Raw genomic sequence first — 27,055 nt, 5'->3', positions numbered from 1 at the left:
CCTCATTCCTTCATTGATGACATTATGTGATAGCGTAAGGGCCCCATGTTTCAAAAAAGCCAGTGTCACCGTTATGTTAGCAGTGAGCCTAATATCCTGTATGTTCAAGAGGGTGATGGTGTAACAGCGTTATGGCCTTGCCAAACACCCCACGGTGCTCACGTTGCATGTGACATCACACGTGGAATGAAACTTATTAATACCCTTGCCGCATGGGTATTTTCAGTGTCCATTGACTCGATCGTCATTGAACTTGATTGGGATCGGCCAGTGTCACATGCCGGTTTTCAGTGACCATTGGACTCGATGGGCATTGACTCAACACAGGGTTGCCAATGACCATTGGAATCTCTAGGGCCATTGAGAGCAGCCCCACACTCGCCAAACGTAAAAGAAAGCTATAAAAACTCCAAATAATCAAATATATCTTTTTGTATTAATTGCATAAATTTAGACTATATTAACCAGTTTATAAAATCTTTATTTGGTAGTCAGAATGATTGCTTCATAGAATTTGTGGTAGTCAGATGTAAGCCAACTGACGCTCTTCTTTCGCCCATGTTCGTATTTTAGTTTAGTGCACTTTGCGATAACTGGGACCAAGAGCCCCACAAATGCTACAAACGATAGCAGCTACGAACATGGCAGAGATGACTGTTGAGCTGTAGTTGTTTTACGGTGCAAAATGAATGTTTCTGAAACATCCGAAACTGCACATCGCTACCCTATCGTCATTTGGCTGCTGATGCCTGTAGGTTATGCTGAACTGTTAAGTATTTGATTACCCTTCTCCGTGCAATGTTTCTGTTAAAAATAGCACTTACTGCAACATTCGTGTTGTTTTATGCTGCTCCAGTTCGTATTTTTACATGTTTGTACCCTTAAGTCATCTGTTTGATAACACACTCACTACTCGATCTTTGAAATTAGCCGTGTGGCAGGGGTGCATATTTTGGTGGCTATTGAATCAATAAGCATTGAGATTGCCCATGTGACAGGAGCATATAACGTGATGTGTAATTTAATTGAAAGTCGCCACATGTCTCAAATGACTTCACTTTATAAATTAAATTATTTCATTTAAAGAAATATTTTAGGTTTAGGCAGCAATCAAACTCATGCCCATTGATTTGTGTGCCAGCAACGCTACTGACTAGGCCACACAATTCACACTTCTTTGGCTTGGGAACAAGTGAGGGTTTGTATATGTGTTGTGGGATCTTTCACGTGCATTCACGTTAATTACATGTACAGAACTTGAAAAGCTAAGATAGAAACACTACTTCCCACAAATTTGTAAAGAACACACCCCACTGCACCCAAGCTTACTTATAGGAGAAAAGTCACTCATTGATATTTTCCATGTTTTTTCATTCCTTAAAGAAGCAAGCTTTTAAACCGGATGTAAAACCTCTGTTTATTAATTTCAAACCTTGCTCTTGGTGCATGATGGCCTGAGTTGCCTATGTGCAATAAAACAGAACACAACACATAAAGAGACATCTTATAACTGCGTGTTGATGAATATGTGTGTGATTAGAGGAGACCACAGGCTGCTATCGTGTCATACCTTTAAACTGGAACTTAAGTGTTCCTATAGATTTTTTCAAGGATTGGATAGATTTTAGGTTTTGTTTTTTTTACTACACTAGCATTGTCATATTACTGTGAAATAATACTGGAACTTATCAGAAACTGCAAGCAGAGAGCTAAGCATGGATATGAGCAATCAAAAACAAGGCATTTCTTTTTTTCTTGACGAGAAGCAGTGCCTGCAAGTTACCATTCATTGTCAATACATGACGTTAAAAAGAGCACATAAAAAGAAATCATAGGTTTTTTTGTTTTTTTCCGCTGTTTCCAGAAGACTTACAAAGATAGCACAATGTAACGCTGACGCCACGTCCACAGTTTCAAATCCAGCCTCCACAACCACATTTACTGACGGGTAAACTTTGCACAAAGCATGGAAAGTAGGGAGGCTGCTGCCCTCAAGCCAGCACAAAGATAGTGCGCTCAGATGGACATTGGATGTATAACCTCCTGAAATCCCAGGTCCATTTAGGGTCACAATTTTTTCCTTCGCTTTTAGAATAAGGTAGTAGAAATGCGAACCTGAATAATTAAATATTTTTTTAGTAGCACTGATTGTTGCAGCTTAGTGCGATGTTCAATACATTGGACAGAACATTAAAAGAAACTTAAAAGAGCAAAGTAAGTGTGTGTACAATTTAATTCTTTATTTCTGCATGCTAGTATTATTGTGAACATTGTTATAAAATCAAAGTTGTGCTCTGAAAGTGCGCAAAAATACAAGAAACAGAACTTGGTTTTCGAGCAGCTGCATCAACATTACATTGAATGTAGCCATGCTGCAGCTCATTTTTTCACAATCTTTTGTTAACAATTTGGAAAATCTAATTTTAAGAATAACTGGAGAGGTGAGTTTTATAAGGGCGAATGCCCTGGCATTGGAGTGCTCGCTCAAATCGTATTGTCAAATATATCGGACAAAATGGGCATAGTTTGGTCTCGGGAGGATAAGACCACGTTTTTCTTTTTTTTTTTTCTTCGCACTAGGCTCCAGTTTGTTCTCTTATTTGTACGTTTTCGCATCTCTCTGCAAATCGCTTACTCGTAAAAATGCACGCTCTTGCTGTTTCCTTTTGGCTTGTAATATTTAAACGCTTGTCATTCTCTGTTATCGTTTCCTGATTTCTTTATGTTACTTGAGTTGTTGAAGTGGGCATTTGCAAGGTGTCCCAACGCTGTGCTTTGTTTTGCTTTCTCATTGTCTGCAGGACGGCAACACTGCCTTGCACTATGCTGCCAGTAGTGGGTTGAAGAAGTGCGTGGAGGTGCGCCAGCCTTTTCTTTTTTCCTCGGCTCAGAGTATAGTGCAGTTGACCACTTATGTGCTCCATGTCTTGTGAATGCTCAAGCAAAGGCACGAGGCGAGAACTTGCTTGGGTTTTCCAGCTAGCTCACTTTATAAGGGCATTTCATGAGGCCTGTTCTGTGTTGCAGAACGTGATGTTTAGTTGCAGTGAGAGGGAAAACTTAAAGCACAGGGGACCCACACTGATTTTATTGGTGTGTTGTGGATATTATGTGACTTTTTATTCTTAAGGCTTTGAAAAGGTGGCCATTCTGGCTTTTTATATTGTGCTCATGTCTTGCTTTGAAATTTAGGCCAAGCTTTAAAAACTAAAAGAAAAGCAAGAACAGCGACAACAAGCACAGCGTGTTTCACTATTGTGTAAGATGATTGCAATAAACAGTATATACAAAGTTTTCCTTTGACATGGCGCCCTTTAATTCTTTTGTTATATTTTAATGCATAAGGCATTAAGTGAACTGTCAACTTCTTTAGCTTGACTGTTTTTTTTTTTTTTTTTTTCAGCTTCTGGTCTCTCACGATGTATCGCTTTTCACTGAGAATAATGCTGGTCAAACAGCATGTGAGATGGCTGACAAGGCCGGCTTCAAGAGCATGGCTGATTACCTTGAGTCAAAGATGGTCTTTTCCGTAAGTAAAAAGATGTGACCTGTTTTTTTTATTAGCATGCTCTGTGTAGGCTCTTGTGTTACCATTATTTACACTACAACAAACAAATTTTTCATTGAACTTAATTGATGAAAAAGGGTTCCCTGTGAAGATAGCGATATGCATTGTACACCCTCCCAAATTTTTAATGACCTCAAGTGTTGCATTGCTAAATATGACGTATATAGTGCGCCTCTTAGCTACACCACTTGCTAATTCATGCTGTAATATAACGCATGAAGTGGTACTTTAAGGCCCCTGTTTTTCTATTAACATGTTACTTGCCTCATTCGGTCAGAAATAACCTAACATCCGCATTGGCTGGTACGATCAAAAGCCAAGCCGCAATTGTTTTTGCGGCACATCTGCCCTAATATTACTTACCAAGATAAATTTATAGGCATTTGCAGTTGTAGACCAATCTTTTACCCAAATGCAGCAAAAAGGATGAACAGGGTATGCTGCTGGGCGAGTTGATTATTCATTGTCAGAGAAAGAACGCTATAGCAGACAACGGAGTGTGCGTCCTCCTCTTCCTTGTCCGTCGTCTGCTATAGCGTTCTTTCTCTGACAAAAAGGATGACTACCACTGCTCTGTATGCTGCTTGAGTTGACTCTTTGTTGCAGCAAAGGATGATGATGCTTAGTTAATTCTGACGGAATCAAGCAAACCTCTCATTTTAACATGTTAATAAAGTAAAGGGGCCATTCATTACCATGCCATGCATTAAAGTTTTGTTCAAATGAGGAACCTGCAAAGCTGAGAGAAGCATTTTACATGTTGTCGTTAAAGATGCAACACTTCATATTGATAAAAAATTGGGCGGTGTACACCCTACACTAGTATTGTAGTGGATTTGGTGCTCTCTTAATATTTTTTACCGAAATCTTGACTCGCCAAGATAATATCGAGGCTTGTCGACAAAGATGCTTTTAAGCATGCAGTATGTTTTTATGTGGTTTATAGGTCTTTAAACAATGTATGTAACATGACCATGGGAGAGGGAGAATAAAAAATTGAGTCTCCTTTCGTATAAGACTTTGCATGCTTCATTGAAGAAAGAAAAAGCAGCCTATTTAACTATGTATTCTAAGCTTGAGCATGTTCTATTTTGCCGTTTTACTGCTCACCGGCATTTTATGTGTAGGTGCGCTCTGGTTTATTAGCTGGCAAAATTGCAATTTTTTGTTTACTTATGCATAGCCAATTGTCTTCTGTTTAGTAGATTATCAGGCAGTTGTTGTGTACAGCCGAGTGCATATTTTTGTGCTTTACTTGTTTTGCAGAGCTTTGTCACTATCAAACCAAAGGACAAGGATGCACCACTCGAGCTTGATAAGGTACTCAAGCTGTGCAGATTTGAGTGTCTGTTTGCCTCATCTTTCTGGCGTGGTGTGCTCTCGGGGCATTGCCTTGTACGTGTTTACACTTTGCGTGCTTTCTGGAGTGCGGGTTTGAAACGACAGCATGTTCGTTTTGGCTGCTCAAGTGTGAGAGAAAGGTCTGCTCTTCCTAGCTGCTGCCAGGTCATTGACAAACTTGCAGAATAGGCTAGCCTGTCATAGCGCATGCCTCGAATTGAACTTAATTTGCCCGCCATGGTGGTGCCAGTGTTTAGGGTGCTCGACTGCGATGCCCAAGGATGCGGGATCGAATCCCCGTCGCAGTGGCTGCTTTTCAATGAAGGCAAAAAGTAAGGCGCCTGTGTGTTGTGCGATGCCACTGCACGTTAATAGACCCCGGGTGGTCGAAATTTTCGGAGCCCTCTGCTGGAACTTCTCTCACAGGCTAAGTCACTTTGGGACGTTAAGTTTCTTGAAACCAAGCTAAAATAGAAACGTGTGCAAAAAGTTTTTAGCACGTACTGAGCATAACATCATGTGTTCAGCATAACCGCAGTATGTGTTTTCTAAAGCGAGCACTCGGAACAAAGTCATTGTCAGTGCTTGCAGAATTTGTGGACTGATAAGCCTAATTCATGAGCAGGGAAATAGCTTAATCCAATTGGCCGAGATAAGCTTGCATAATGCTTTCACATTGGGACATAGCATACAAGATGCAAAGGCAAGCACAGCCTTCAGCACTTTATGGTATGAACTCAGCCCTCCCTTGTGCTCTGGTTGATTGTGTGTATAAGGTTAAAGCCCGAGGCTAACTGAAATTGTGTCACCTTAATGCGGCAATAAACAAACCAGCACTTACAGCATTAATGTTATTTCCACGAACTATACACGCTGGGCAGTTAGATTTAAAAGAAACAGTGGTCAAGCTGTGCTCCTCTCTCGTAAAACAAAAGTTGCATGTGGGAATAGGGTTAATCATGTCATAAATTAAGGAACATTTTTCCAGCAGTTGTGTACAAAGCAGTGCAGACATGAAACCAACAAACCATATGGTTGTCAGTACTGGGAGATCTAAGACAGTTGCACTAAGAGCTGCATCGCTGTTATATTTTAGTTCTAGTATTGAGGGTTATAAGAATACAGTATGAATAAAAATAACTCACAGTAAATAAATGTGGGACATTGACACAAGATCGCTTTGGTGCGAACTTATCTTCTGCGTTAAATGTGTGTGCACCCAGAAAAATATTAGAACTAAGCTGCACTGTTCTCTCGCGAGCTTCACCTAAACTGGCATAAATATGAAATGCCAGCCAGTCACAAAGCAAAGCAGGAAATAAGCTTGGTCGGCAAGAATAGCCAAAGTAAACAGGTTTCAGGTTTTTTTTTGGCATTGGCACAGTGGTCTTTTATTGGAGATTGTTTTGCTTGCTATGTTGACGACAAACATCAACCATTTCTGCTACCAATAAACCTCTTCCTGGTGCAAATAATGTGATGCTAAAGGATAAAAATAATCCGCTTTCACTTCTTAATGGGTTTTGCTTGTGGCAATGGGACCTCTGTTGCCTTTCTTCCGGTTAGAGCCTTCTCAGTACGCTGAACGCTTTGCCCTTTGGACCAAAAACTTGCGCTGATGACGTAGGCTGGGAGAGGTCTGTCACCTGCTGGGATTGGATGTTTGTTAAGTGCCCTTGACACATACCAAAAAGTTTTAGAACTTTCCACGGTTTTTTTTTTAGAAAGTACACACAACTCTCCATCTAAATGCCAGTTTCTGTGAATTAATAATGGTCAATTTGCAGTGGTTGATAAAATTGGCATGAGTGAACAAAACGCACATGGATTGCACATGCACCCTTGTGAAAGACGTGACATGACCATAGCCTTGGTGTAATGCCGTTTGCATCTGCATTTTGTATTAAAAAAAAAAAAAGAAGTAAAGCAAAGAAGTTTCTAGTATTTCTATAGAAAGATGTGCCTAGATCAGGAGGCAATCAGGCCAGCTTCCTAGGTGTACTCAGTGCCTTTTCGATTTCATATGCACACAATGTTGTGTTCGCTGTGCTCTAAGTTTCTTTTTTTCTTTTACTTTTGTTGTGGCAAATGTGATATGTTGTGTGTGAACTGGAGGTGGTGGTACTTAAAATATTGCTACATGTGCCATATGTACATATGGCAGAATGGGGCACAAGTACAGGGACTTGAATATTTGGGGGCTGGGATTTAAAAAATTCCTATGCAAAATCTACTACCCCATTCCAGCTGAAATAACGTTCACAAAGTAGCAAAATATTGTCTACGTTATCTGATAAGTGATTCAACATCGGTACTTGCCTAGATTTTCCGAAATCGAGAAAAAACTGCTCTCGGCGGCGTGCAAAATTTTCGCAGAAGAGAGTCGAAAAGCTATTTTGACATGATGCGTCATCTGTCGAGCAGTGAGACAAGCTCCATCCCGGCCGTTGGCGCGCTAGCCTCGCTGCCCGACAGATGACGCATCATGTCAAAATAGCTTTTCAACTCTCTTCTGCGAAAATTTTGCACGCCGCCGAGAGCAGTTTTTTCTCGATTTCGGAAAATCTAGGCAAGTACCGATGTTGAATCACTTATCAGATAACGTAGACGATATTTTGCTACTTTGTGAACGTTATTTCTGCTCGAATGGAGCAGTAGATTTTGCATAGGAATTTTTTAAATCCCAGCCCCCAAATATTCAAGTCCCTGTACACTATGTAAGGTTTTTTGCTCTCCTTTGCATGGCTTTAGTGCAGTTTTTGCAATAAAAAGATGACTGAACATTGCCTTTTTTCATGGGCTTCTTGTAATTTGACTTTCATTTTTCATTGTGCTAGGCATACACTGGTTTGCGACCGCAGGACCTTCAGGAAGCCAAAGACCTCCTTCTTGTTGAAACATCTGATATGCTTCATGTACCTTTGTTCACTGCTGAAGCACTTCTGCGATGCCATGGTATGGGATAATGCTTTTATTGGCCAGTTATGCAAAAGCCTAAAGGGATGCTGAGGGCAATTCCAGACAATTTTAGTTTTCAGTAAAATGTCATATTTTGGATTTTTCTGGTTATGTTGACGTTTGTCTGGCAGTAAAATAAGCATTAAATGTGGAGAAAATGGAATTTTGAAATCTCTCCTCCAGTTGTGTAAAACTTGTGATGTTCTTTTCAAAAGGGATGGCTTGCCACAGTCTAGAAGATAATGGAGGCATAGTGTGGCCTCCGGGATCTCCCCTTAAATATTGGTGTCAACGCATGCTTTGCTCACAGAATTGGGTAGCGATAATGGTAGTGCCATTCTGTTTTTTTTTTGTTTTTTTTTTGTGTGTGCTCATAATGCGTTACCCTTTGGTATGGGCCAACTTTTGTTTGTCATCATTGTCTTCTTTAGCCTAAGCAGGGTTATGACATCATGCACAGTGCCGCAACCTCATGCAAACAGTTGTGAAGTGTTTCCGAAGACGTAAAAGCACTTTTGCTAAAGAGAGAAAGGATTACCAAGCGGACGAATTGAACTGCTGCTCTTTAATTCACAAGCCAGGCATGCCATTAGATTACCGAGGAGCGTTTATCCAGTGTGACAGTTTAGAGGCCTTGGGCTATTGCCTCATACTGTAAGGCAGACAGCCGCCACACATTACATGCAGTAACGTTAACTTGAAATTAAGGCCTTTGGTAGCACTACTAAGCTGCCCTATTAAATAGCAGTACTAGCCTACTGCAGTCGAACCTCTTTATATAGAAGTAGTATGGGGCACGAAAATTTGTTATATCTAATATTCATTATAGAAGTGCGCGCCCAAATTCCTGCAAATAAGTTTGCTAATGAAATGAAACAAAATGCGCACTACTATGGACAACACAAAGGTGTGAAGACTCACAATTTTTAAATTAAAAGCTTGGTATAAACATGAAATCTCGCTTTTTGTTCTGTGTTGGAGAGCAAAAATCAATACTAAGAAGGGATGTTGCCTCTGCGCACATTTTGCGTGATGGAGCCAACGGACTCACGGAGTGTAGCGCGCGCACATGTCGGTCGCAGTGCCAAAGGCACGGCAGGGGCTCGCTCCATGACGAGGCAATGGTGATGACGTGCCAGTCACATACCTATCAGCCGCTTCATATCCGGACTCGAGCAGTGGCAGCGGCGGCGGCGGCGACGCTCGAGTCCGGCCATGACCGTTTATGACCTCAGAGATCACCGCGCACAGGGGTGTGACCTCAAAGGCGATAAGCTGTTGGCAGAAGTTTTTGTTGCCGCCGCTAATTGGTGCTGGACACGAATGAGCGGCCGATTGAAACACACTTCTGAGGCGAGCAATTCGATTGACTGAAAAATTGTGCTTCTTGATGTTTTTTTCTAGCTCCTACATGCATTTTTTGCCGTTTTAATGCAAAAGAACTGCTTTGTTATAATCATCTACATCAAATTTTGAAATTTTTGTTTCGTTATACAGAAAACACTCCCGTAAAAAATAAACCATAGACCAACCAAACTTTTATACTTTGGGCTGCTACTTTATGCTACTGATGAGGACAGCTATTTAGCAACTATTTAAGACCACCAAACAGTGATGCACAGTGTTCACGTGGCAGTGCTGTTGCATCACATCTTAAATATACTTAAGCGTCCGTTTCTTGAAGCCTAGTACGCGTATTAAGGTCTCATAGATCTGGGAGAATTGAACGGCTGAGGCCGCATGAAGAGGCATCCAAAAGGCACACTTGATTTTTCTGCTGAATTTAATGCATTTAATGCAGGAATGCATTGAATGTCTATTTACTTGTGCCTTCGGTTCCCTCTGTTCTTTCGCTAAAGTTTGCCAGTTGGCTGAGCATTCTTTTGAAAAGGAAGCTTTAAAGAAAGTAACAATATTTGGTAACTATCAGACAAAATTCAAGCAGCATACTCTTATTTTTTATTGAATTGTGCTTTATGAGGAGGGAAAGGTTACAAAGAGAGGCAGTATAGACTCATTTATCTGTCACTTTTGTGGCCGCAGTGAACTTTTTTCTTTTTTCTTTCTGTCATAAAGTTTGTGCTTTGTGCCCTGGTGCAGACTGGAGCCAGGCAGCACTGCTGGAAGCCTGGGTCCGGGACCCTGTTGGATGCTGCCTGGCGGCCGGGGTGCAGCCAACGCTGTCAGCCCTGCATGCATTGGATGGCAGCAATGACCCTGCAGTCACGGAAGAGTACCATTCAGGATCACTGAACTCGTCCTCACCCTCGACACCCAGTGGACCTCAGGGCCGCTCACCTGCACGGCTGCCTGTGTGTTTTTATGTTCATCTGGCTAACTGGGCTCTCATCAGCATTTGCACTATCACTTTTTGGTCTCTCTGGTTCATTGTAACTTGGGGATATTTGAGGCAGGCTTGGAAAACATAAGAGGGGAGTTTAGGGAGACTTGATTAGCAGCACATATTTATGCTTAAGAAAAACTGCATGTGTGTTAGGCTGCGAAAGAAACATAATTTCATTTTATCTCATTCTCAAGTTATCTTTATTGTGTTGTGGTTATGGGGTCATGCTTCATATACTGGTCAGTATTTGCTCTTGACTGGCATTATGTGGAATCCTGTGTCCTGTGATTTCCAACATGTTCTAGCTCGGAACACTTTTTTTCTTTCTGCCGTTCGTTTCTCTTCTCTTTTTCTTTCTTCCAGAGCGCTCCATTGCGGTGTCTCTCATAGCCTTAGTCATTTTGGGACGTTACACCCCTTAAACAAACAAACAAACAAACAAACTTTACTTTGTTTTCATAAAAGATCCAGAGAAGATAGCATGTACAAGTCACTAGTATTGGTTAAGCAGATATGTACAGCCGTGAGCAAAAGTGGTCAACAACACACAGACGGTGGCGGAGCTCTGGAAAACTGTTTTCAGCACCATCTAGCAGTAGCTGTCTTATTTCAAGACAGTCGTGGCGGTGCTTTATTTTATCGACATGCATGTGTCACTGTCGCTGCCCCTTTCGTTAGGTGGCATTTAGATACAGTTTTTCAGAACTCCGCCACCGGCTGCGTGTTGTATACCACTTTTTCTCATGAATGTACCTACAATATTGTATGCTGTCTCAGTGACATTTATTGTAACGACATGAGAGAAATGATACACTTAAGCTTGGGTATATCAAACTCGAACGGGATTGTGAAATTGTTCAAGAGCCAGTGTGGGTTGGGTGGCGTCATAATGTGTGAAAGTGGGACACTGAAAAAGACATTGTGTGCGAGGCGTGCCTGGTGTGTGGAGCACGGTCATGAGTAGACGTGTTTGTGGATTGCATGCGATGGTTGGTTGCACTTGAAGGGCATTGCCAGAATTCAGTGGCCCGGAGGTGACCCTGTCAGAGCTATGGCGAGGAAGGACCAGCCCCAATGATTCCTGCACATGATACTAGTAGTGGTGATGGCAATGAACTGTAAAGTGAAAAGCGAGCTTGAAACAGTCCAGAGGCCGTCGACATAGCCAGGAAATTGAAGAACTACCGAGAGAATATGCTTGTGGGCAACATAGCTGACATTAAAGCGATGTACTATGTTGATTTTATCAAGGATTTTGTTCTTTCAAATACAGTCAATTGCTGGCAAACAAAGATTATGTTGTTTATTAAATAAATCTGTGTGTGGGGGCCAGCATCCCTATTTGTGTGCCCATTCTTGCTCTGCAAAATATGATGAAAGCTGAGATTTCACACGTTTATGCAGTTAGCTCTCGTTAATTTGGTGTTCAGGGACCAGAAAAAATGTTTGAATTGACTGAAAGTTTTAATTATCGAATGGCCTGAAAAAATTTGTCGAAAACCTTTTGCAGTACAGTAATTTTATCTAGCGGACACCTGCCTGACTGTTCTTTGCATATGCGATGAAACTCAAGGGAGTAACGACGATTCTTCCCGGTCTTATCAAATGATTTGCTTTGCACACATTGTTGGCAACGCTGAAGAATTGCTCCAAAATCATAAAAGCCTCCACTACCCTTTTTGCAGGGCGATGCGATGCCCTTCACAAAACTGTCCTGTCGCGTTTTGAGGATGCTTACCACAGCCAATGCGGCGAAGTGCGCAGTGCAGTGAAGCTGCGTGCGACTAGTGTGAAGCTTCACAGTACTGGATGCAGCATGTGGCTGTGCGCGAGGGATATATGAGTATCCGTTGAAACTATGTGACATCATCCCAAAATAAAAATGTTAACACACCAGGCAGCACACAGTTGCAGCCAAGGGATGGAGTGAAATTAAATAACGCGAAATTGAAACTATGTGACAGAGGTCTGTTTCGGAAGTGGGACAGTTCTGATAGTCTCTGTGCCTGCCACAGCACAAACGAAGTGCATATGCATCGCTTTTCATGCCACTTTGGTCCAGGGAGTTGTGTACCTCAATGCGATCTTCCGTCCAAATTAACTGGAATGAGCCCATCCATGTCCGAGTTAATGAGCGTCTGATGCCATAGACTTACACGGGCGTCGGCTGGGACCGCTCACCTTGATCGAATGAACCTAATTTTCAAATTAATGGGAGTCAAATTAAGATTTTACTGTACCATTCGTTAAATTAAAAAATTGTACATTCTCACAGAAAGAACTGCACAATGCTAACATAGACGAGATAGGCAGCGGACAGGCACAGTTCTATACCTGTTCTGTGCGCTTATTTTCTTAAGGATATATGACTGACTCTCCCAGAGCATTATTTCTTGATTCGCTGTATGTTTTGCAAGATATGCTATTTATTTGCTCTTTTTTTTTCTCAAGTGATGGTGGCGTGAAGCACTTTCTTCAATGCCTATGTTTTGCTGGCATTAGCAGGGTTTGGCTGAGCTGAATGTTTTTGTGCTAACTAGTACACCTTTTTGGAAGCGTGGAAGGGGGAGCGAGTGTGGCGTATGTGATCATCCATTCACACTGAGAGAATGGTCAGCTTTTGGGCTGGTAAGAGTCACTTATAAAAACAATATGGAAAAAAAAAAGTCTACATATTATGTTTGTTTTCTTGATGCCATTTTCTGCTTTTTTTCTTTTTCTTCTCTGACAGTGCAACATTTGTGCAGAAGTAGTGCATGAGCAGGAGCCTGTGATTGTTCCTTGTGAGCACAAGTTCTGTCTGTCCTGCTGGCGCAGGTGAGAAGCCACACCCTGTTTTGTTTTTTATCCGGGTTACACCAGTGATAGAAACCGGCATCTTGCTGTCATGCACATACTGTACAGCCATTATAGGCTATAAGAGCTTTGCACTAAAATTTCCCTACATTTGGAAGAGTGCGAGAAATGCTGACAAACTTCTGTGACTGTGGCTGCACTACTAACGGTTTTCTGCATAATGGTGATTATAAACTCGTGTGAAACTGTGAGTGTATATACCATGAAAACCCACATATAATACATGGTGTAATTTTGGGGCAGCAAGAACAGAAAAAAAAAAAGTTTTCACCTGCGTATAAGCAAGTGAGGAAACCTCGACCAAAAGTACCTACTTGCACTACATTTCGTGGTTGCTCCGGGAGGTGTATGCACTCTAAGCGTGCACACCCGACGCCACACCGCACCGTGATGCACTGAATAGTGCCACAAACATTCATGTGCTGGTGCTGGTTCACTCTTTTTCTGGCGCCGGCATGCTTGAATCAGAGAATTTCATGTAATGTGAGGAGAAGAACTGCTCATATTTTTCCTGGCAATCGTGGGAGCCACACTGTCCTCTGGATGTTATGAACCAGTAGGCTACTGCCAGCTCGGACACTGGGCGCAGCGCATGAACTGCTAACTAGTATACGCCACGCTCGTGCCTTTTTGCGTCTAGCATCACTTGCAGGCACGCAGTGTGTGCCAGGAAGTGTTTTCGGATTCAGGGCTTTCGGGATCATTGTCGTGCTGTGTACCATCTGCCAAGCATGAATATGGCCCAAAAGCCCGTACTTGGCCTGGCCTGTGGGCCGAGCTCATGTTACTCGGAAACACTGTGCCTCTAGATCAAGCCGGGCCTACCCAAAGTATATTTGTCTTGGCTGGGCCGGATTGGACACACTGGTCCCGAATACACGCAACTTCAGCGAAAGCATGAATATGGCGATGGTGTGTGTTCTCTGTGAGACAGTGTTGGAACTCTTTTCTGGCATCGATCCGCCTTTCCATTGTGTATTCTCGCCATGAATGGACCTTTGCTAGCCATCAGCGACCGTGCAGAAAGGCCACTCGCAGGCTATAGAGTTTAAACTTTCGTGGCTCCTGCTTCGGTCGCATCGGCACAGATGTTTAGGTGTCCATTATGAGATTTGTGCCCTGCTGTCGCCTAGCACGCATGTCTTTGTTGTGGCTTGCTCCTGGCCTCAACTTAGCTTCTGTGGAAACAGGACACAGCAACCACTAAAAGCATACATGGTCCTTTAGTTTCCTAGTTTCTTGGCACAGGCAATGAAGTGGTGGCACTTTGCCCAGCGAAGTGAAAGGCACACAGTGAGATGAGCTCACCGAGTATCCGGCTACAGAATCAAGCCCTTGCTCAGAGTTTGAACCAGCTAGCTTTAGGAAGAGACAGGAACCTGTGCACCCAAAACTTGCTTTTCTTGTTAAGAACGTATTTAGTCATTCCAGCCACAAGTTCGAGCAGTGAAAGCAACTTCAGCGCTGTCGTATACATGATCCAGAAGTGCCGTAAATGCCTTAAGCCTTCATCAATTCATACCTGTTCTTATTTTTATTTTTTGCTTAATAAAGTAACTTAAAATGGTGAATCTGCATATGTGCTATGCCTGTATATTTTCTAAATGCAAGAGCTCAACATTTCAAGGTCTTTAATAAACCATCCTGATATTATTTCTTTCTGTATCATTACTTCAACTGCAGTTATTGCAGGTTGGGCTGTGCCAGGCTTGGGTCTGTAGATAGTGCCTGAGTTGGGCTCGGGCTCAAAATTTCAGCCCATGCACACCTCTAGTTCGGTATCCTGCATTTCTCGAAAGTGCACCTGACGCACTGCTTAAGAATGCATGGTCAAGCAGCTGCAGTTCGGCTGTAGGGCTTGGCTAGAGTGGTTGGTGTGATGAAACAAACTATCGAGACAGGCAACCGACGACACCGCTGGATAGTGCCTCCTCTCGCTGGAGGCCTGATGCTAATGGTGCTGAATGATAACGAGACCAGAACTGTAAATTTAGGCATAAATTTTTTCAGATCTGCTTGTAATACAAGGTGGAAATCTGACGTGATAAAATTGGGAAGAAAACCTGGTGTTATTTGCAGGTTTTTATGGTATTATGTCCTTCTTAATGAATGCCTATTTTCTGCAGGCATAATAGCACAGTGTGTTCAGCAATGCCCAGGCACTTAGAAGAAGGCGGCCCAATATTTTTAAGCTGTGTATTTTCATCTGGCAAGCAGAAGACTAACATTGTCTACTGTTGCAGTAGCCGACCGATTTTTTTTGGACTCCAATAATTCAGACTTGCGCTATATTTCAGACTTTATTCAGGAACCATCACGCGACCCATAGGAGCATGCACATTTTCATGACCAATATTTCGGATCCTATGGTGTCCAGAAGTTCAATTTTTTAAACCAAATTTGGCATGAGCAATACTGTGGAGATTGTTTTTTTTTTGGGCTCTTTCTTTTTTTGGCATCATATAGACGTGACCGAGCATCGCTTTCACGAACAACCGGTATGGCGTGGCAGTGAAAGCTAGCTGAAGGAGTTATTTGGATGGGCTAGCTTGGCTCTTTGTTCATTGTTGCCATTTGAGGCACTGGCAATAAGCGATTGCTCGACCTTTTTATTGCGGCAGCCTACAAAGAGCGCACAATCGGACTGAAAATGGAATGTAAGTACCATCCGCCGCAGCTCGCTCCGATGCTACCCAGCTGCCACCCATGGAAAAGGGAGGGGGGTTCCACTGCATTCATGATTCATGGATAGGGGCTCCCGCTCTGCTTGTTTTTTTTCCCACTAGTTCCATCTCACTGTCTTCACTACCCTCCTTAACCATGGAAACTGAATCTTATTGCTTCCCGCGGCCCGTGCATTTGTTCGCGACGCCAGCTATGTCACAGTACGTCGCGAAGTGTAGTGGACATGATGAAAGCATGATTGGCCGAGATATTCTAACTAGCTGGTTATAGTGGTTACAGCTTAGCACGATTCGCTTCTGCGGGCCACCACTGTGCACGGGGTGACCGCTTGAGCAAGTTGCATGCTGCCCGACGGCGCTTACCTGCCACGTCTGCACCAGTTAGTGCGTGCACTGGCAGCCACGACCGTCGTATCGAATCACGCGAGCGCGTTCGCATGGGCGGCTCGCAGAAGCCGATCACAGTAGCAGATCGCGCTATGCTATAACTCTCCATTATCGGCATATAAACAAAACATGGGGAGCGGCAAAGTTTTTTATTTGTAAAGCTGACTTCTCTCAGAAAAGTGATTTTTTTTTTCGAGTTTTTCCGACTGTTCGATTATTCAGACCATTTCCCGGGTCCCACCAAGCCTGAAAAAAACGGTCGGTGACTGTATATGTAAGCGTCTTTGTTCATTCAGAAACAAAGGTATGAAAACCTTAAGATTTGGAGAGTGCTTGTGACTCATGTCTAATGATCCAATGGAATGCAGTGAAAATGCAAAAGTTGCTCTCGTAAGAATAATAAAATAATGAGACATAAACACACACAACTCGCTCAGACAAAATAATTTCTTCCTTATGTGAGTTTGTGCACTTTCTGCTTGCACAGTATTGTTATGCTGCTGTCACTATTCTTGTTATTACACGAAGGTCTGTCCTGAAGTACTAGTGATGTGGACGGGTTTTCTCCCTCTCTCCCCACTTGCTAGTATCTTGGTAGGGTGGCTTACCTCAAGAAAGTAGAATACATGAAAGTAATGTCTTTTTTTGTATATGCAGTAGCTTAGCGGAGTAATATAAGGAGGAAATGTATTTCTTATTTGTGAAAATATTCAAGAAGTACTGAAGGACCTCGGGAAGATTGATGTGCTTTGAGGCAGTGACATGCATGGGCTTGCCTATCACGTAGCTTAGTGGCTTGCAGTGAAGCTTGCTACCTTACGTTTCTTGCCTCTGCCTGTTTTGCACCTGTATGACAACCAAGCTCAGCACCTTATGGCAGTTAGATATACTATTTGAGTCTACGCTGAACTCACAGCAGTTGAGGAGGGCAACTCTTCATTCGGTAACCATGAGGTGCCAGTGTCCATTTGTGTTACGAGGCTTATTAACCTGTCTAGGCTGCACCTGCACACTTCAGTCCGTTGATGCATTTTGCAGCTACCTCACAATCAAGATTCAGGAAGGTGATGTGCACAGCATTGTGTGCCCAGCTGTCGGCTGCCCCCAGCTTGTTCCTGTGGATGTCATTGAGCATGTTGTCAGCCCTGACATGGTGCGCCGGTATTTGCAGTTCGACATTGAGGTGAGCTCAGGAATAAGAATAACTGGAAGCTCTTGTTGTTGCTTTTCTCTCTCTCTCTCTCTCTCTTGTTGTTGCTTTTCTGGAACTCCGCTACTTTTTAACTTGTAGAAATTCCTACACAAAGGTGTACGATACAGGAGTTTTGTTGGTGATTAGCTGTAGTCAGCCGGAACTTTGTTCTGGAGTCATTAGCTTTGAGTTTGATTATTTGGACTTGCTTATCACTTCATCACGGTGCAAGCCATACCTTCTCCCGATCATACCAGCTGCAGTGTCAACCTTCTCACTACCAGCAGGTCGAGAAAAAGTAATATTTAAACGTAAAATGTTACATGAACGTAAACGTAACATGAAAATTGGAAGTAAAGAGTGTTAAGACCCAATTGACGATCAATTTCTGGGCAAAGATATAGAAGAAGCAGGCAGGAGACATGCGTTTATAAGCTGAGGTTGAGATACTTTGAGCAGCGGACAAGAAATCCTGTAGAATCTTATGGACAGAGATAATCAATGAGTTATGAATAACCTCATCCACAAGTGTAAGAACAGATCATAAACGTCTGAAAACCTGAATTTAACTCCTAAAAATGAGACTAGATGACATTTTCTCTCACTCAAAATGTGGAGATATCTTGCATTATAAAATGCTGCGGCCATTGCTTTTGAAGTTCTGAAGAGAATGTGCTATCAAGTAGTTGGAAAGGAGCACTTCAGTTGTCATTTTAGGTGTGAGGCAAGATGGAAACAGCTGTTCAGGCTCAACTGAAATTTCACTTTAACCAAGGGAGATGTACAGAGCATAGAATTGTCGATTAATAGGCTGAACAAACTAATGGTAGCAGTAGAAAGGAAAATAGTGGTGCAACTTAAAGGGTTGAAAAATATATTTTTGGGAGTTGATGATAGTTGACGAAAGATGTCTGGGCTGTACACGTAAGACATACACCGGATATATGATGTGCTTTCAAAGTGACATATGGGGCACCAGGTAGACGGGGATGTATAGTAAGTGTCGCAGAGATTCATGTGAAGTGATGCCACAAAATCTGTTTGGATAAAGCAGCCAAAAGCAGCACAGAACAGGCAATAGGAGATACTGGCAGAGGCCTTAGGCTGTCGGCGAACTTGAATGCAGAGCTGGAGATAACGGTGGGTATGCATATGTAGGCTAGATCACTGTTGCTGCGACTTAGTGGTTCATATCTACTTGCTTTGTTAATGCCACTTGAGGTGAAGGCCACTGCTCCAGCTGTCTAAATTATTCTTACAATATGATGTCTTCACACCTGGTGGGTGCTGTTGGAGTGTTTTTGCATCGAGAACATCAAAGGTAGACATTTTTTTGATGTCAGATTGGTTTCTAGAAAGCTCGTATAGGTGTACTCCTTCATTTGTAATGCACCTGCTGTGACCTGGTCTAGTTTTATGTCCATGTACAGCCATGCGCATAAATGGAGAGACCACATGAATTGACAGAACTACATGCCAGCATTTTTTGACAGTGCAGCATTGCTTTTGAAATATGCATAGGGTGCCCCTCCTGATATACTTTCCTGCTTGCCCGACTATTTTTGCGAGGTGTGTTTTTATACAGGAAAAGAGTAATCGTGGTGGTTCGTGTGGCATCTGCACTTTTGCCCTGGATTGTACTTCCAGTCTTTAGTTAGGGCTAACAGGTTATAAGGGGGCATGCTTCAATTTCCCTGTTCACTATTGGCATGCTAATTGAATTTTTCAGCCTTTTGTACGAGTTGCACAGGGCCACATGGGCATGTCTGTCTTGGCACATTGCAGCCGTAATTTATTTGCTCAGCCCTTTCTTCGCCTTGTGTCCTTGTGCCAGGCGTTTGTGGAGAGCAATCCCAACTTCAAGTGGTGTCCGTGGGCTGGCTGTGGTCGTGCCGTGCATTTGCCCGAGTCTGTTGACCCACCTCCCTTGCGGCTTCCACGGTCAGCTCCCCGAGAGCCCATCTCCCACTCTGTGGACTGTGGGAACCATCATTACTTTTGCTGGTCAGCTTCTTTTTTCGTGCTCCCTCCTGTTTCATGATTTCTCATATCTCATGCCCAGCTTATTGAATGGAATAGTCAAGTTTACATTTTTTTTTGTTAACCAAAATACCAGGTCTTAGCTGGTCTAGTCTGTCCTTACTTTTCATTTCTGTATGTTTGAGCAGATTATTTAATTTTGATTTGGAAGTGAGAAAAGCTGTCTTTGACAAGAATGGTCATTGTGTTCGCATGACTACAGTTCTTGAAAATTTTTTGGCCGATTGGGACAAGTTTGGTTATTTTTATTTCCGTTGCTAAGTGCTCTCGTGTAAAGTGTAGGTCCTTTGCTTTTGCCCTAGTCAAATTAATTGTGCTCCTTTGAATAAATAGATTTTGCAAATGAGCATCTCATTTTTGGGTAAACTTTGATTGTCCAAAAGGTTGATACAGTTTCGAATGTAGATCTTTTGGCGTTTTTCAGTTTCATTAACTCTACCACCCATTTTTTGTGTAAATGATTCTGAAGTGGTTAAAACACTTGCAGTGATATCGAACTTTGATTGCAAATTTAAAAAGAGGTTCCTGTGCTATGCGCGTGCCTGCCTGAAAAGAAATCCAAGCACTCTTTTTATCATTTTTATGCCGCTTCTAAAGAAACCGTTTTTTTTTTTTTCTCATTGATGACATATTCACTAACTGGTGGTGCAGGGAATGCCTGGGATCAGCACATGCACCGTGCTGCTGTGAGAAGTGGAAAGAGTGGCAGAAGAAAGTGGCTGAGGCTAAACCCGAAGAATGTGAGTTGTAGCACAGCTTTAAGAACTTGTTGCTAAACTGAGGGGTAGTTACGGGTGAGCGCATATTGTCCCATTACGAACGGTGGCTAACTTGTGGCAGGACAAGCATGCATGTCATACTGTTCTTTCTTGATTTCTATTGTGTGGGATTTCGAATATCTTATGTCTTCATCATTTTCGTTTATGGTGCTTTTACTGTAGGGCAAAAGGGAGAACTGACCTATGCATATTGAGTAGGCAAATATAAAGAAATCACAAGCTTGCTACTAGATACATATGAATGAATTTCATCAGTCATTGAAACCAAGAGAAGCATAGAGAAATGTGGGTTATTATTTTGTGATTTGTGATGTTGATAATGGTAGCCGAAAAATGGTAGGGGTAACATTAAGAAATAGAAAGCGTGCAGAGTGGGTCAGAGAAATAACTCAAGTTACCGACATTCTAGTGGAAATTAAGAAGAAATGGACATGGGCAGGACATGTAGTGCGAAGAGAGGATAACCGATGGTCGCTGAGGGTAACAAACTGGATTCAAGGGAAGGAAAGCGTAGCAGGGGGCGGCAGAAAGTTAGGTGGGCGGATGAGATTAAGAAGTTCGCAGGGGTCAAGTGGATGCAGATAGCACAGAACCGAGTTAAGTGGAGAAATATGGGAGAGGCCTTCGCCCTGCAGTGGGTATAATCAGGCTGCTGCTGCTGCTGCTGCTGATGATGATGATGATGTTGATAAATGTGAATTAAGTAATATAATCATCGTTAACCTGTAAGATAATTAGATACTTCATCAGAAAGTAAGAGAAAAATGGGACCACTGTCATTGTGAGCTATGTAGCTGAGTTATGACTGCCGCCATAGTTCGGTAGAGCTGTCCAACTATGGAGACAGCCATTGCTCATTTGCATAGCTTACAGTGTCAGTGGTCATATTTTTTTTCTGCTGAAACATGCAGAGGCCATGGGATTGAATACTTCTAGCATTGTCTTTCTTTCTATTTTCTAATCATATACCTTTCAGGTAAGAAATTGTTCTACTATATCTTTCTGTTTGGTCAACACCACAGATGCAAAAATGACAAAAAAGCATTTCCCTGTACACATGCTTTCTTTGGTGTGAGTGACTGTTGGCTTTCTTCATATGAACCGTGTGCAGTTAGCTAAATATAAAAAATTATAGCAGTGAAGATAGATGACGCGCTGACGCAACGCAAACTCTATCTTCATTCTTCTGCACTTTAAAGTGAAGAGTGCCTGCATCCGTACTGAAGAAGCTGCCAACTGTCTTTGGATGGTGACAAATTCAAAGCCTTGTCCCTGCTGCAAGTCTCCCATCCAAAAGAACGAAGGCTGCAACCACATAAAGTGCTACAAGGTTAGTGCAGCTCCCTGAATGCACAGCACTTGCGAACAAAAGTCTTGCTTTTATTTTTATTTCTATTATCACCTCATCTAAAAGTGCTGTTAATTGTCTATTTGGTTGGTTTTGAAAAAGGGATTCTGTGTAATTTCTAGGGGTGTGTGAATATTCGATATTTCTAATTTAAAACTTTTTAATATACGAAAATTACCGATTACACCAAACATTTTCGAATTCACCGCAGTTTCGCCGCACTGTGCGCCTTGCTTCAATGCTTGGCCGTGTACTGTGCAGTGAAGCATCCTCAAAACGCGGCGGGGTTTTGTGAAGAGGGCTTTTCCAGTAGTGTTCGCAAAATGAAGCACTTGAAGAAACCGACAGAAAACGTCGTTCTCACTTGGGTTTCATCTCAAATGCAGAGAACCATCGGCAGGAGTTTACCATATAAAATTACTGTGAAGTGAATGATTTTCGGCAGTTTCTTCAGGCCCGTTCGATAATGTGAGCTTTTGGTTCATTCGGGCAGTTTTTGTGGTCATTTGAATTGGACTCATTAACAAGAGTTTATTGTATTCAGTAGAGCAGTATGACAGTTCCACCCGGTTTCATGCAGGTCTTTGCTGTAAAAAGAAAAAAAAAAAGTGGTGTACGGAATTTTGTGTAAAATTTACACTGGATTTTTTTCAGTAGGATAAGCACTTTTGTGCAATTCTAGTTTAATTCAATTTGTGAATACCATATGAATTCTTAAATAAATAATGTGAACAGTGCTTGCCAATTTATTAATTTTCCTTTTCTCTTTTTCTTTGTCAGATATGTGATTCTATATTCGAAGGCATTTTTTTTTCCTTATACTTATTTGATTCGTATTCAAAAATTTTGATACACTCTTAGTAATTACTAAAAAAATTGTGGTTATCAGTGTGGCCAATAGTGTTCTCCACTGTACAGTCGTGAGCAAAAGTGGTATATAACAGTCAGCCGGTGGCAGAGCTTGAGATAACTGCAACCCAACTTTATCTAGCAACAGCTATCTAAGATCGCGACAATAGTGGCAGTGCCCCATTTGATCCACATGCATGTGTCACTGTCGCTGTCCCTTACGCTGTCGCTAAATGCCATTTTGATCCAATTTTCTCAAGCTCTGTCACTGGCTAAGTGTTGTATACCACTTTTGCTCACAACTGTAGATTCATCACTATTTTTCTTATGGCATCAGATGAAGTAGGTCTAGGTCAAATTTTTAGAGGAATCCCTCAAGGTAGAGTAGATTTGTAATAAGGGAGTAATTACTCATTGGCAACCACTCAAGCTTAGCCGTACGACTACAAAGGAAAGCTATACAGTTTTCTCAGGAACTACGTAGTCGAAGAAAATTTCGGCCTGGTCCGGTGTTCGAACCCAGGACCACCGCCTTTCCGGGGCAGTTGCTCTACCAACTGAGCTAACCAGGACAGTCAGCAGAACAGATACCGCTCTACCATCGCCCTACCATCTGTTTCCTTTGTAGCTTTCCTTTGTAGACATATGGCTGCGCTTTTGTGGGTGCCAATGAGTAATTACTCCCTTATTATCAGATGAAGCTGCATGTCCATAGCATTGCACATGATTCTAACATGATGATCTAAGTGCCTTCTGAATGCTTGTGAGATGCTGATAAGGTGGCAGCAGTGCACCAGTGACTCACTAAATTATTACAGTGACACTGCTAAAGGGAGCATATGCAGTTTTGTGAAGAACCACGACAGAAGCTACCAAATGAGGCTCAAATGAATTGGCTTTTGTTCTGATCACTTGCTGACAAACACAGTGTGTATAAAATTCTAACCTGTCACAAACATCACTTAATGTATTTACGTTTTGTGTTTATATTTCCCTCTTTTAACTTTTCAGTGCAAGCATGACTTTTGCTGGGTCTGTCTAGAGCCATGGAAGAGGCACAGCTCTGCGACTGGTGGATACTTTCGTTGCAACCGGTTTGAGGCCGTCAATCGTGCTGAGCAGCATTCAGGTGCTATCATTAGTGAGGTGAACGATCTTCTTTGCTGTCGTGTTAGGTTCTGCCGATATACTGGAACCTTGTTTGTTCACTTGCTTTTTGTAGAACATGCCAGTTCATAGTGTGGGCTTCATCTGGCGTATTTGTGGTTAGCTACGTATGCCATGGGTCACTTGGGTCTTTCGTTTGCGGATATATTTCATAACGGAAAAAAGGCCTCAAATATAGCATTTTGTAACACTGTAAAGTTGTGATGTTGTGATTTAAAGCAAATGAGGCTAGTCTTAAAAATTAAGGTAAAAGACAAAAACAAACAAAATAGAATGGGGTAGTTGATCGTAATTGGCCATTCATCTCCAAAAGTACTACAGTCGAACCCGGATATATCGAACTCGAAGGGGATCGCGAAATAGTTCGATATATCGGTAATTCGATATACAGAAATCGGCTTGTGAAGGCACTTACGATGCGAAAAAACGAGGACGTATTTGTCGCGTAATCAACCCACTCACATAATGAACCCACCCTCCACTTTTGCACCCGAGAATTTGAAAAAAAAAAAAAAAGCGTTAAGGCCAGCTCGCTCACATGCAAGCGACTGAGCGACCTCAACGACGAGCGGCAGCGACAGAGCGAAACTTTACAAACTTGTTGGAACTGCGTCCCTCTCGCCGCTCGAGCACCGCGGCAGCTCAAAACAAGGTTTCTGTGTCTCCGCGGCGGCAGAAATCGCGAGCATTTTCGCTTGCATGTCGATGGCGCGTCAGTATGTTTCGGTCGTCTCATCCACAGCTCATTGGCAGCGTGCCGAGATGCTGCGCGGCGATAACGTCAGGGCGCGCGTTTATCTTTTGGTAGCTCCTGCGGTGGCGGGGAACGAACTTGGCAGAGTGCCCGTGATGGCTTGATTGCACAAACCTGGTTCGATTTATCACGCCGCGCTTGGGGCGGGCGTTATGATCGCAGCAGCTGACCGCGTGCTTTCGCCGATTCGTACATGCAAGGATAAACGATAATAAAATAAAATAAACATCCCCGCAAAAAAAAAAAAAAAAAAAAAAAACTGCCGCTCCTAAACGTCCGCAGCCGCCATAACTTAGTCTACGCCGCGCGTACAGCACTATAAGAAAGGATGACTCTCGCAAAAAAAAAAGAGAGAGAGATATCCGTAAGCGCCGTAGCCACGTCAGCCGCCGCGCCGCCGCACGCAGAGGGTTCGCAGCACACGCTGGAGAAAGCGTCCGATGTCTGTCTGAAAACGGGCTGAGCTGGCTTGGCGCATGCGTTGCGCGTGCTGAAGGAGAGAGATAGCTCAGCAAAAGAATGGGCACACCCACGCACATGGCTTGCAAACGTCATATGCTGGCGCGCGGGAAACGACAACTGCAGATGCACTCCTTTGGGGAATGGGCAAGGCGCTGCCTAGAGCAGCCGTCGCCGAACTGTCCCCTTTTATTCCTTCCGTGCGTGGCTTGAAAACGTCACACGGCAAACGGTCAAGGGTGATGCGATCGTCTTTGGGGAAGGCACACTTTCCAGTGCGTGGTGCGAAGTTCGATATATCGAACGACCGGTGAAATTAAGTTCGATATATGACGCGGCTTTCCTATACTTTTACATGGGATTTTCAAGGGGATATTTTGTGAGTTTGATATAACCAAAATTCGATATATCCGGGTTCGATATAACCGGGTTCGACTGTAGTAGAACATCGTTGGTACGTTCCTGGTTCATACGATTTCCGTTTCATACGTTCAAATCGTGGGCCATAAGCATCTCCCGTTGAGTTGCACAATTTTTCTCCCGGTTAATACGTTCCCGGATAACACGATTTCCCGGTTACTGCGTTCGAAATTTCGACAAACTTTAGTCGTATAATACGTTTTGAGATCAATCGGACATATGATAACAAGCGTTGGCAACGTAAAGAACTGATCGGCGGTGATCACCCGCCACAGTTGCTTCCCTGCAGTACCTAGGTGCAACGGGGTGACGCTTCAAAGAAAGTTAACGAGCCAACATAAGAGACGCTCGTTCCCGCGGAAACGTGACTTCATGAAGAGAAACTCGGTGGGTTCTTTTGTGGTGCCTTAGAGGCATAGGGATGAACCATCTGATAACCACAACAGTGAAAGCTCGTTAATTCGGAATGGTGCCATCACCGCCTCGACGGCCGGCGGCGGCGGCTGCTGCCTATTCTTCCGCACAGCCTCCAAAGCTGACAATTAAATACTCGGTAATTCCACCTCCAATAATTAGGAAATATGGTCAAGTATTTCTGTCAGCACGGTCCCAGCCAACGCCCATGAAAGGTTATTACGTTGGATGGGCACTGCGGGCTTCCAAATAAAAAAACAAATCATGACGTAGAATTTTATTATTATTATTTTTTTTTTGTAATTGCGACTGTCGTCTATCCTTCCAACCCTAAGTCATCAATGAAAGGCACGCTGTCAGTCGCAATCCATGACGCTGGCCTTTAGCACCGTTCGCTTCAAAAGGCGTTTGTACTGTCACGCGTTGCAGTGATTGTGCAGTGATTGTGTGGCAGTAGGCGCCGTCCCCACCCATCTTCTTTTTCCCGAGCTAGCGTGAAAAGGTAAACACATCGTGATGCTATCGCTGGGCATCATCATGGCGCACTGCCAAGAAATGCGCGGTGGAATGCGAGAGTGACAGCCAAGACGGAGGGACGCGCTAATGAATGCTTTTTCTTTGTTTCAAATTATCAGTGGCAAAAGTGGAGGTGGGTTCATTATGCGAGGGGGTCGATCACTTGCATACAAGCGGGCCAGGTCTGGGAGAAGCAGCGGGAGCAAAGTGTAAGCTGTTGCTAAGTGTAAGCTGTTGCTAAGTGTAAGCTGTCGTGATGGCTTCTCCATATGTCACCGGTGTAAGGGGGCGAAGTATTCTGAAACAAGGAAGCGGTCCCGGCTCATCATTCCTTCTGTGAACCAGATCTGTTGCTAAATCTCTTCCCTTGGGACAACGCAAATCTGACTGTATTCTGCGAGAGCTAAAAAAGGAGCTGTGCATACTGGATGTCTATAAGTGCTAACCTACACTTTTATGCAGTGAAAGTCTCTATTCTAAATTCCTTTGTACCTCCTTCAGCAGTCAATTTTTTTAATATTAGGCATTTTGGATCATATATTTTCCCAGATAATACGAGTTTTTTTTTTTTTTTTCTGGCATTTAAGGAAAAAAATGTATCAACGAGGTTTTACTGTACTCAAGCATTGAAGCAGCGATACAATAAGTTATATCAGTGGTTCTCAGCCAGGGATGTGTTAGGACCCCTTGAGACCAGGAGGAGGATGATATTGTGCAGACTGTTGCTGCTGGTCAGGGAGCAGGTTGTGGAATTGGGATTGTGTGCTGTGCGATGTCAGCGCACGTCAAAGATACCCAGGTGGTCGAAATTACTCCGTAGCCCTCCACTACGGCTCCTCTTTCTCTCTTTCCACTTTCATTCCCACCTTCCTCCCTTCCCTTACGGCACGGTTCAGGTGTCCACAGAGCAAGTGTGACAGTTACTGCACCTTTCCCTTCCTGTGAACCAATTTAACTTAACTTTAATTGGGATTGAGTC

At 43.0% G+C, this 27,055-nt stretch overlaps 1 protein-coding gene across 1 annotated transcript in view; it reads left to right on the top strand.

The window, feature by feature from the left end:
- LOC146198450 (ankyrin repeat and IBR domain-containing protein 1-like) overlaps nucleotides 1-27,055 on the top strand; it is a 62,750-nt gene that overhangs the window by 7,168 nt on the left and 28,527 nt on the right. The window contains exons 3-13 of the mRNA XM_084593961.1: nucleotides 2,802-2,858; nucleotides 3,404-3,529; nucleotides 4,835-4,888; nucleotides 7,747-7,864; nucleotides 9,968-10,179; nucleotides 12,943-13,028; nucleotides 17,177-17,321; nucleotides 19,165-19,334; nucleotides 20,022-20,110; nucleotides 21,349-21,479; nucleotides 23,358-23,492. Of these exons, the coding sequence (XP_084450087.1) occupies nucleotides 2,802-2,858; nucleotides 3,404-3,529; nucleotides 4,835-4,888; nucleotides 7,747-7,864; nucleotides 9,968-10,179; nucleotides 12,943-13,028; nucleotides 17,177-17,321; nucleotides 19,165-19,334; nucleotides 20,022-20,110; nucleotides 21,349-21,479; nucleotides 23,358-23,492 (1,323 nt within the window). The remainder of the gene's footprint in view (nucleotides 1-2,801; nucleotides 2,859-3,403; nucleotides 3,530-4,834; nucleotides 4,889-7,746; nucleotides 7,865-9,967; nucleotides 10,180-12,942; nucleotides 13,029-17,176; nucleotides 17,322-19,164; nucleotides 19,335-20,021; nucleotides 20,111-21,348; nucleotides 21,480-23,357; nucleotides 23,493-27,055) is intronic.

Source organism: Amblyomma maculatum, chromosome 2 (assembly GCF_055883805.1).
Source record: "Amblyomma maculatum isolate TAMU_Amacu chromosome 2, ASM5588380v1, whole genome shotgun sequence".
Classification (NCBI taxonomy): Eukaryota; Metazoa; Arthropoda; class Arachnida; order Ixodida; family Ixodidae; genus Amblyomma; species Amblyomma maculatum.
Note: the sequence above shows the minus strand (reverse complement) of the source record. Positions and strands in the feature narration are given on the sequence as shown.